This window comes from Sciurus carolinensis, chromosome 4 (assembly GCF_902686445.1).
Source record: "Sciurus carolinensis chromosome 4, mSciCar1.2, whole genome shotgun sequence".
Lineage (NCBI taxonomy): Eukaryota > Metazoa > Chordata > Mammalia > Rodentia > Sciuridae > Sciurus > Sciurus carolinensis.
Window position 1 is genome coordinate 18,750,655 of NC_062216.1, and position 12,405 is coordinate 18,763,059.

The window sequence follows — 12,405 nt, forward strand, 5'->3', positions numbered from 1 at the left end:
CTCTGGGGCTCTCACATCCACTGACTGCTCCCTGCCGCCAGGACCCCCAGACCAACTGACTGTGCCCTATCACTGGGACCCCAGACCAACTGATTGCACCCGGCATCCAGGATCCCACAACCACACCAAACACACTGGACCTCCAGAACCCCTGCCGGGCCAACTGCATCAAATCTCCAGAACCTCCAGCAGACCACGTCCAACCCTGAGCTGCAGCTCCCCATTTGCCAACACATTTCGAAGCCAGAGCGCCCATCTTGGATAATCCTGGAAGCCGTAGCTCTGATCTTTGGGTGGGGCAAATCCCATCCTGTGAAGCCTGATGGAGGCTTGAAGCTCATTGTCAGGTACCTCTCATGCATCAGGCTACTGAACACTGGGAGGTTTCATTAGTATATGACTGTTATATAGTAGACTTTCTTTTCTCTCCTTTTTAAAAAAAATTAAGTTTTTATTTCTTTACTTTTCTTGCTTTCTTTTTCTTTTGTGTACCTGTTCCCTCAGAGTCTCTTTCTCCCTTTTTTGCATGCTAACATCCAATTTCTTTTGATTACACTCTCACCCTTTCTATTTTCTAGAACTTCTGTATATTCTTTTCTTATCCCATTAACAGCCACATTCTCTGTCCTCCATTAGAAACTACAAACGGTATTGCAAACCTGTTTGTTTTACCGAAGATAATATTTGAACTCATTTTGTTTATTATGACAATTTTGTTATTGTCCTCATAGGGGCTATTTGGTCTAGGATTGCATAGTGTCTGATTTGGGCACTGCTAATATTGATTTCCCCTTAAAGAAAGGGTTTTGGAAACCTATACGGCCACTATAAGCCTATAGGGGGAAATCTGCAATACCCCAGATCTGCACTGCTAGAGGGGAAGATACATGAACAACATGAAAAAACAAGGGAAGAAAATGATCCAAACAAATCTAGATTCTATATTAATAGAATCCAATGACAGAATGTTAGAAGAAATGTCAGAAAAGGACTTCAGATTATACATGATTAAGATGATTTGCGAAGCAAAGGATGAGATAAGAGAGCAAATGCAGGCAATGAATTATAATACCAATAAGCTGAAAGAGCAAGGGCAGGAAGCAAAAGATCATTTCAACAAAGAGATAGAGATTCTCAAAAAAAACCAAATGGAAATCCCTGAAATGAAGGAGACAATAAACCAAATAAAAATCTCAATGGAAAGCATCACCAAAAGACTAGACCACTTGGAAGACAGAACCTCAGACAATGAAGACAAAATATTTAATCTTGAAAATGAAGTGGCCAAAACAGAAAAGATGGTAAGAAATCATGAACAGAATCTCCAAGAACTATGGGACATCATGAAAAGACCAAATTTAAGAATTATTGGGATTGAGGAAGGCACAGAGATACAAACCAAAGGAATGAACAACCTATTCAATGAAATAATATCAGAAAATTTCCCAAACCTGAAGAATGAAATGGAAAATCAAATACAAGAGGCTTACAGAACACCAAATGCACAGACTCACAACAGATCCACACCAAGTCACATTATAATGAAAATGCCTAACATTCAAAATAAAGATTGGATTTTGAAGGCCGTGAGAGAAAAGCATCAGATTGCATATAGGGGGAGACCAACACGGATAGCAGCCGACTTCTCAACCCAGACTCTAAAAGCTAGAAGGGCCTGGAACAACATATTTCAAGCTCTGAAAGAACATGGTTGCCAACCAAGAATCCTATACCCAGAAAAACTAACCTTCAGATTTGAAGATGAAATAAAATCCTTCCATGATAAACAAAAGTTAAAAGAATTTACAAATAGAAAGCCTGCACTACAGAATGTTCTCAACAAAATATTCCAGGAGGACGAAATGAAAAACAACAATGGAGGTCAGCAAAGGGAGGAACTACCTTAGAGAAAAACCACTCAAAGGAGAAACCAAGCCAACTTAAAAACCAAAAATAAGCCAAATGACTGGGAATACAAATCATATCTCAATAATAACCCTGAACATTAATGGCCTAAACTCATCAATCAAAAGACATAGACTGGCAGAATGGATTAAAAAGAAAGACCCAACAATGTGCTGCCTGCAAGAGACTCATCTCATAGAAAAAGACATCCACAGACTAAAGGTGAAAGGATGGGAAAAAGCCTACCATGCACATGGACTCAGTAAAAAAAGCGGGGGTTTCCATCATTATATCAGATAAAGTGGACTTCAAGTCAAAGTTAGTCAGAAGGGATAAAGAAGGACATTTCATACTGCTTAAGGGAACCATAAATCAGGAAGACATAACGATAGTAAATATTTATGCCCCAAACAATGGTGCATCCCTGTACATCAAACAAATCCTTCTCAATTTCAAGAATCACATAGACCATAACACAATAATTCTGGGCGACTTTAACGCACCGCTGTCACCACTAGATAGATCTTCCAAACAAAATTCAACCAAAGAAACCATAGAACTCAATAACACAATCAATAACCTAGACTTAATAGACATATATAAAATATTCCATCCATCAACGAGCGGATACACTTTCTTCTCAGCAGCACATGGAACCTTCTCGAAAATAGACCATATGTTATGCCACAAAGCAGCCCTTAGGAAGTGCAAAAAAATAGAGATACTGCCTTGTGTTCTATCAGATCATAATGGACTGAGAGTAGAAATCAATGACAAAATAAAAAACAGAAATTACTCCAACACTTGGAGACTAAATAATATGCAATTGAATGAAACATGGATAACAAAAAACATCAGGGAGGAGATTAAAAAATTCTTAGAGGTCAATGAGAATGATGATACAACATATCAAAATCTCTGGGACACTATGAAAGCAGTACTAAGAGGAAAATTCATTGCATGGAGCGCATTCCAGAAAAAAATGAAAAGTCAACAACTAAATGACTTAACATTACAGCTCAAAGCCCTAGAAAAAGAAGAACAGAATAACAGCAAAAGTAGCAGAAGACAGGAAATAATTAAAATCAGAGCTGAAATCAATGAAATTGAAACAAAAGAAACAATTCAAAAATTGACAAAACAAAAAGTTGGTTCTTTGAGAAAGTAAACAAAATAGACAAACCCTTAACCACACTAACAAAGAGAAGGAGAGAGAAGACTCAAATTACTAAAATACATGATGCAAAAGGAAATATCATGACAGACATCACTGAGATACAGAACATAATAAGAAGCTACTTTGAAAATCTGTATTCCAACAAAATAGAAACTACTGAAGACATTGACAAATTTCTAGAGATGTATGCTCCTCCCAAACTGAACCAGGAGGACATACACAATTTAAGCAGATCAATATCAAGCAAATGAAATAGAAGAAGTCATTAAAAATCTACCATCCAAGAAAAGCCCAGGACCAGATAGATTCTCAGCCGAGTTCTACAGGACCTTCAAAGAACTCATTCCAATACTTCTCAAAGTATTCCAGGAAATAGAAAAGGAGGGTACCCTACCGAACTCATTCTATGAAGCTAATATCACCCTCATATCCAAACCAGGAAAAGACACATCAAGGAAAGAAAATTTTAGACCAATATCCTTGATGAATATAGATGCAAAGACCCTTAACAAAATATTGGCAAACCATATCCAAAAACATATTAAGAAAATTGTGCACCACGATCAAGTGGGGTTCATTCCTGGAATGCAAGGATGGTTCAACATTCATAAATCCATAAACGTAATCCATCATGTCAATAGACTTAAGGATAAGAATCATATGTTTATTTCAATTGACGCAGAAAAAGCATTTGACAAAATACAACACCCCTTCATGCACAAAACACTAGAAAAAATAGGGATAGTAGGAACATACCTGAATATTGTAAAGGCTATTTATGCTAAGCCCATGGCCAACATCATTCTTAAAGGAGAAAAACTGAAACTATTCCCTTTAAAAACGGGAACAAGACATGGATATCCTCTTTCATCACTTCTATTCAACATTGTCCTCGAAACTCTAGCCAGAGCAATTAGGCAGACAAAAGAAATTAAAGGGATACGAATAGGAAAAGAGGAACTTAAGCTGTCACTATTTGCGGATGACATGATTCTCTATTTAGAGGATCCAAAAACCTCCTCCAGAAAACTTCTAGACCTCATCAATGAATTCAGCAAAATAGGCTATAAAATCAACACGCATAAATCTAAAGCATTTTTATACGCAAGCGATGAAACAGCTGAAAGGGAAATGAGGCGACGAAACAGCTGAAAGGGAAATGAGGAAAATAACTGCATTTGCAATAGCCTCAAAAAAAATAAAATACTTGGGCATCAATCTAACCAAAGAGGTAAAAGATCTCTACAATGAAAACTACAACACATTGAAGAAAGAAATTAAGGAAGACCTTAGAAGATGGAAAGATGTCCCATGTTCTTGGATAGAAAGAATTAATATTGTCAAAATGGCCATACTACCAAAAGTGCTATACAGATTCAATGCAATTCCAATTAAATCCCAATGACATACCTTACAGAAATAGAGTAAGCAATCATGAAATTCATCTGGAAGAATAAGAAACCCAGAATAGCTAAAGCAATCCTTAGCAGGAAGAATGAAACAGGAGGTATCACAATACCAGAACTTCAACTACACTACAAAGCAATAGTAACAAAAACAGCATGGTATTGGCACCAAAATAGACAGGTAGATCAATGGTACAGAATAGAGGATGCGGACACAAACCCAAATGAATAAAATTTTCTAATACTAGACAAAGGGGCCAAAAATATGCAATGGAGAAAAGATAGCCTCTTCAACAAATGGTGCTGGGAAAACTGGAAATCCATACGCAACAGAATGAAACTAAACCCCTATCTCTCACCCTGCACAAAAATCAACTCATAATGGATCAAGGACCTTGAAATCAGACCAGGGACCCTGCATCTTATAGAAGAAAAAGTAGGTCCAAATCTTTACCTTGTTGGCTTAGGATCAGACTTCCTTAACAGGACTCTCATAGCACAAGAAATAAAGGAAGAATCAAAAACTGGGATAGATTCAAACTAAATAGCTTTCTCTCAGCAAAGGAAACTATCAGCAATGCGAAGAGAGAGCCTACAGAGTGGGAGAATATCTTTGCCACTCATACTTCAGATAGAGCAATAATTTCCAGAATATATAAAACTCAAAAAACTCTACACCAAGAATACAAATAACCCAATCAACAAATGGGCTAAGGATATGAACAGACACTTCACAGATCTACAAGCAATCAACAAACATATGAAAAAATGTTCACCATCTTTAGTAATAAGAGAAATGCAAATCAAAACTACACTAAGATTCCATCTTACCCCAATTAGAATGGCGATTATCAAGAATACAAGCAACAATAGGTGTTGGAGAGGATGTGGGGAAAAGGGTACACTCATACATTGCTGGTGGGACTGCAAAGTAGTGCAGCCACTCTGGAAAGCAGTGTGGAGATTCCTTAGAAAACTTGGAATGGACCTACCATTTGACCCAGCTATCCCACTCCTCGGCCTATACACAAAGGACTTAAAATCGGCATACTAGAGATACAGCCACATCAATGTTCATAGCTGCTCAATTCACAATAGCCAGACTATGGAACCAACCTAGATGTCCTTCAATTGATGAATGGATAAAGAAATTGTGGTATATATATATACAATGGAATATTACTCAGCTATAAATAATAAAATTATGGCATTTGCAGGCAAATGGATGAAATTGGAGAATATCATGTTAAGTGAGATAAGCCAATCTCAAAAATCCAAAAGACGAATGATCTCACTGACAAGCGGATGATGACACATATTGGGGGGTGGGAGGGGGGCAAGAATGGAGGAAGAAGGGACTGTATAGAGGGAAAAGAGAGGTGGGAAGGGGGGGGAGGAAAAAAATAACAGAATGAATCAAACATCATTACTCTTTGTAAATGTATGAATATGCAAATGGTATGCTGTTACTCCATGTACAAACAGAAACAACATGTATCCCATTTGTTTACAATAAAAATAAATTAAAAAAAAAAGAAATTGAAAAGACATATTTATAGAGTAAAATTTTGGTTTATTAACTTAATGTTTCCCAAACTGGTTTGTAGACATGTTGTGTGTCCATAATAATCATTAGAAAAAACCTTGTGTATCATCAAATGTGAGCAACATTTACATATGCTACCCCTGCTCTGAAAGGGGAAAACCTTCAGAGGGATCCTCTGTGTCTTTCAGCCCTTTTCTTTGTCTCCCTTCTGATATCACTAGAAACAAGTTGAAAGTCACAGACCCTCTCTGCAAGAAAAAAATGTGTATCTCACAGATTCAGGACACAAAAACTTCAGGTTAGGAACCACAGAAGCCACACTCAAGACCATAAATTTCCCACCTAAAACAAAAGATTGAGTGTTTCTTCTGGGCCTAAGAGCTAATAATTGTCTTCTCAGCAAGATGAGGTATCTGAGGTATGTGTGCTACCATGAATTTCAGCCTGCTACTCTCTATCAAAGCATTTCCCTAAGTGTGAGCTGTGGAATTATGGTACATGAAGATGTTCCATTTGGAAAGAAATATATCATAGTTGATACATTAGATTAAGCCATATAAAATCATCTATATCTCTTAATTCAAAATAACAGTATTTGAAAGCATTAATAAAAGTAATGCCTACAACCATTTTCTTCTTCCCTTAAATACTTTTCTGCCCATTATCTGCTATTTAAACTTACATTGTTGCCAACAAATATAGCAGCAATTATACTCAAAAACCAAACTGTAAAAGAAAATTAATCGTTCACTTTGAATGAATCAGACAGTACGACAGTTTCCATAATTGTGTCTGACAGTGCCAAATCATGTCTGAGATAAAACACTGCATGACACATAATCAAACAGATATTTTGCAAGAGTTGTAGGAGGGGAGAGAACAAATGCTTCCCAGCACTCTTGTACGTCATGGGAGCACATGATAAAGGGTGTCAAAGAGGTACAATAGGCTATTGGTACTAAGATTATTTTAGACTGTCTTATCACCCAAATACTACAGAACACCATCATCTATTTATCACATTGTACAGGGATTCTATGCTAATAGGTTTTCTTTGTATTTGTTCTATTACTATTTGGCTAACATCCCCTGTTAGAAACAATATTTGGCCCATTTATCCTCAATATAAAAAGCTTTTACCACATGAACAAAATCAATTTGTTCTGTTTGAAGGATAGAGTAATTTGATTAACTACAAAGTACTATAATGCAAAATTTATTCCCATTTCATCAGTCTTATATAAGCAAAAATGAAAGGTACTAAACAACTAAATATGCATGGGCTTTTTGTACTAGCTTTCAAATGTAAATATACACATACATTATATATAATGTATAAAATACATATAATGGTATACATAATTTTATTAAGTATTCAGAATATTCAATATTTTTATTCATTGATTTTTTTATTAAGTGTTTTACCATTTGATACACAAATTTATGCCTCATTTCAGGACACTAAGTAATTGTACACATCTAACCCACTAATAACAATTTAGGTACCTAGTGCACAGAAGTCAAAAATAAGATGTTGTTGCTGGTAGTAGCTCAAAACAAGTACTTTGGTCTAATAGATAACATTAAGAAAATGCTTTTCAACTTTAATATCAACCATAGTACAGAAAATATTTTGTTTTACTAGAACATAATTCATATAATCCATATGCACAAGATATTTTTGACATCCATAAGGTATTTTTCATATCCTAATTTATATCTACATACATTTCAGATCAGACTAAGTCACAGAATAATAAGTGAAGACAGACTTTAGAAAATTTGCAATTTATCTGAAGAAAAGAACACAAATGTGTAGGTTATTATGCTAAATGTTTTAAATTATGAATAATACATTACCTGAAAAGAATTCTCAAAAATGATATAACTATTTCTTTAAATTTCCCAGCTTGCAGTCTACCAAAATTATTTTTCATATATTAGACCTCACAGTTTATCAACACTGACAAACATGCAATGTCAAAATAAATCTTTTATAAACCTATCGTATGAATATATGAATTAAGCAATTCTCCAAAATATTTATCTTTTTAACTCTTATTTTAAAGACTCTAATATATGAACTTACTTTCCGTATATTTACAGAAGCACATGACTACAGATTTTTGAAAATTTCTAAATACCCTGAGTATGTAAAGATAGTATCCTATGAAAAAAATTTTCTCATGCCTACCTTAGGTGCATTAAATTAACGATTGGGAAAGAGTGAAAAGTAGACAAATAAGGATTCACTTCACTTTAGCTCATATTCCCTGACTTGAGTCATCCAGTTTAGAGGGATTGTTTCTGTAACAGAAGCCATAATGGGAAAAACTAGTTGAACTAGTTGAAAACACTGAAACTAATTTGTTTTAAAATTCATAAATTCATAAAATCAAATCCAAATACCAGCCATTATTATGAAAAGGGAATAAATAAAAATGGCTTTATGTCTGAGATGCTCTCTCAATAGTATTATTGCCATTTTAAGAACCCTCCTTAAAACATCAGAAGATTTTTAGCACCTGGGGATTTTAAACATTACCTCTTCATACCTATTAAATATCTTAAAATTCCAGTGACTTGGAAGTCAGAATTCTATTCATTTTTTTAAAATATTTTTTTAGCTGTAGATGGTCACAATATCTCTAAATAATGTGGTGCTGAGGATCAAACCCAGTGCCTCACACATGAGGCCAAGCACTCTACTACTGAGCTACAGTCCAAGTCCCTCTACTCATTTCTTCTTCACCAAAATGACAGTAATTTAAAAAAAAAATGTATGTCATGTTCACCAGCTCTAACCAAGCAACAAAAGTAGCACATGAAGAAATAGGTGTGTGTGTAGAGGGTGGAAATCACAACATGGATGGGAAAAGTAGAAGACAATGAGAAAGCGAGCTACACTCCTCATTGTCCATAAACAAGACTTCAATACAGATAACTTGCCGGGGTTTATGATTCACGACTTTCCTAAGTCCCATTAGGATTGGTAACCACTAATCATTTCACTACATAGAAGACATGGTACATTTTGTTATTTGACTTAACCACACAAAACATTGCTTTTATGAAATGTCCTGATATGGTTTACATGTGTGTCCCCTCCAAAGCTCATGTTGAAATTTAATTGCCATTGTGAGAGTATTAAGAGGAGGGACCTTTAAGAGTTGTTAGCCTAGGAGGGCCTGCTCCACCTTCTGAATGAGATAGATGACATTATAGAAGGGCTTCCTCTTGCCCTCTTGTTTTTGCTACATGCTTATGCAGCAATAAGCCCCTGGCCAGACATGAGCACCTTGACATTGTGTTTCCCAGTCTCTGAAACTGTAAGCCAATACATTTCTGCTCATTATAAATTACCCAGTCTGTGCTATTTGGTTACAGTGGCACAGAATGGAAGGTATGTCCTGTGGTTAAATTCTCAAACTGCCTTACTATTTTCTATTAAGTTACTATGGGCCTATCTCTTCTATAAAAGAAAGGAAGGGAAAAAGTTATTCATCTTAATTTTAAAAAATATTAGCTTAGGCAGTTGGTGTCTTTGTGCTGCTCTAACAAAATCCAGAGTCTGGGTAATTTATAAGTAATAGAAATTCACTGTTTTCAGGTAGGGAAGGTAGGGAGGTAGGTATCAGCCTCTCTGGTGTCTAGTGAGGGGTGCTCTGCTTCTAAGGTGGTGCCTTGTTGCCACATTCTTCTCAGGGGGTCCTCCCACAGTGGGAGAAATCAAAGAGCACAAGATAACTGAGGTAGCCCTTAGTCTTCCAGTCTTTCATAAAGTACTAATCTGCTAATGAGTGAAGCCTTCATGATCATATCTCCAAAGGTCTAACCTCTTATTACTGCTACAATGGGGATTAAGCTTAAACATATGAATTTTGGGAGGGAAATATTAAAATCATAGTAAATCATAGTAGTTAGATTCAAAGACAAAAGTAGCTGACAAAAGAGAACCAAGGACACAATTTTTTTTTTTTTGGCTGTGGTTTAAGTTCTCTTTTCGTCACCACAAAACCCACATCTCTACTGTTAGCCAAACAGAACTCAAAGAAGTTCCAAAGAGAATGGGCAAGGAGTTAGGAGTATAAATTTATACTGAAATATTTGCAAAAAAGAATAAATTCCTGAAATCATCCACCTGGTTTATTATCTACTAAATTCAAAGCTGGAGATAAAGTATAAGAATGTTATTTTTAACAAACTATTCAGGTATTTCTAGACGCCTCAAAGTTTCAAAAACCCTGAATCAACTACAGGAAGAAAGGCAAATTGGGTCTAAGTGGTTAAATGAAAACATGGGTTCAACAGAATAATTTAGTTCTGTTTCTTTAGATATTAAATGTTCTCAGATACAAGCATCTGAGGTATACCCAAGGTACAGAAATTGATTTTTTAAATGCTGTAGTGACTACAACCACTTAGTGACTTACCATCTTGTATTCTTCCCATTCTTGTAGAAAAGGGTTTTCTTTTAGTGCTTTTAGATATAATCACATTTACTTCTACAATCGGACATATTCTACCGACCAGAAAAAGACAATGTCATAAACTATAAAGCAAACTTCTAAAGAAAAGCTGCAAAAACATTTTAAGAAAGAAAAATGAGAATGGCACATATAGGATAAAGTCCAAGCATACCAAGGTGGCGCTTCTCAACTTACGCACTAAGAATCCTGCCGAGTTCCCTCAGTTTACAGGAAAAGGTGGGACCTCAATGCAACATGAGTTCATGGGTTTGTGATAAGTGGTCTTCAGACCCACCCTTGTGTCATACAAATATTTTCTATGTTAAGGAATAAAAATATTGGGAAGTTATCAATTTAGTGAAAGTGCTAGCCTGAGAAAAAAACCTAGGTTCGACTCCTCGCTATCTCTGTAGCTAAACGACCTTAAATTACCGAGCCTTTTGAAACTTAGTTAGGCTCATTTATTAAATAAGAAATAGTTTAGACTAATTTAGCTCTAAAATCCCATCATTTCCTATACATTTACACTTGATATAAAGTAAGAGCCACTGCTTATTTAATTAAAAACTCTAAACTCATTCAGTCATTCAATAAATATTTATCAAGCACCTAATCTGTGCCAGGCATGTGAGAATCTGGGAGAAAGATATGGAAGATATAATCCCTAAATACATCTTAATGTGAAGTGATTAAATAGTAAAAACCTTCTGAACAGAATCTGCATAGATAATGAAAGCTTGCCTATGCATAATTAATAAACAGTCACTTTATAGTCAGAGTTTCTGCCAAGATATATTTTCCTCCTCTATATACTCAATTGCTTTAAAAAATTAAACAATTACTGCTAAATTTCATTTAAAATCAAATCAATTCCAAAAGTATAAGTTTATAAAAATAGTTTATTTTAAAGACTCTCAATAGGACTTCAACATCTTATTTTCAGACTATACCAAAAAAGGCAATCAGTGTTCAGTATATTTCAATGCATGATGAAATCTGTTCTATATCCAAGACTATATATATTGTTTATTGGGTGGAGGAAAGCATGATTCAAAGTTTTAATTACATATTACATAATTGGATTTTCCCAAGTAGTTAAGCTGAAAATTTCAAATGAATACAATTTCATGTTACAAATATATATCAACTTACAACTGAAACATTTAGTATTTTACAGTGCTTTAAAAAATCTAGTTCCATAATCACTTTCTTTTCCTTAAAAAAAAAACCCTTAGCGTGTAATATGGAAGTCTACATTTCACTGGAAATGCATACATGCACTTAATAGTAAGATCCAAAATGAGAATTACTATCTCCAGGAGAGGGAGGGGGAGGGAGTGGAGGAGGAGGGGGAGGCGGGGGCAGGGAGTATGGTAAGTTAAGCATTGGATGAGGTGCCATGTTAGGTGCAGGCCAGCCCATGTTTACAGATGCGGGTGGTGGAGGTGGTGGAGGGAGTGGAAAGTTATGCATGTCAAACACTGGAGGAGGAAAAGAGTATTGTGGCATAATAGGGTTATCTTGTCTCTGAGGTGGAAATCCCAAAGTCTCCTGAGATACCATATGTTCTGAGTTATAAAACTGCTGAGCTGGAGGCCTGCTGTGGCAAGATCGAGGGTATCTACCCCTAGAAAATCCTCGTGTGAATTCCCTGTTGCGATATCCTTTTGAGTGTTCTGAAGGACTATAAGCATTCCAATTCTGATGAACTTCAGCAAAATCTTCACCTTTGAGGGGGGGAAAAAAATACATAAAACCAAAATTAAAATTAAGCATAATATATCAAAAAACTGTTTGAAATTTCAATGATGGCTCTTTAAAAATTACCAAAATATGGCAGTTAAAAAAAATGTAAAGTTTGAAGTTGTCAATTTTAAATGAAATGAAAAGGCAAAACATAAA

General features: G+C 35.5%; 1 protein-coding gene across 1 annotated transcript in view; it reads right to left on the reverse strand.

Annotated features, from left to right (window-relative positions):
• Positions 1–9,711: 9,711 nt before the first annotated feature.
• Positions 9,712–12,405, reverse strand: part of Naf1 (nuclear assembly factor 1 ribonucleoprotein) — a 54,082-nt gene continuing 51,388 nt past the window's right edge. The window contains 1 exon segment of the mRNA XM_047551414.1: positions 9,712–12,230. Within this exon segment, the coding sequence (XP_047407370.1) occupies positions 11,785–12,230 (446 nt within the window). The 3' untranslated portion in view covers positions 9,712–11,784.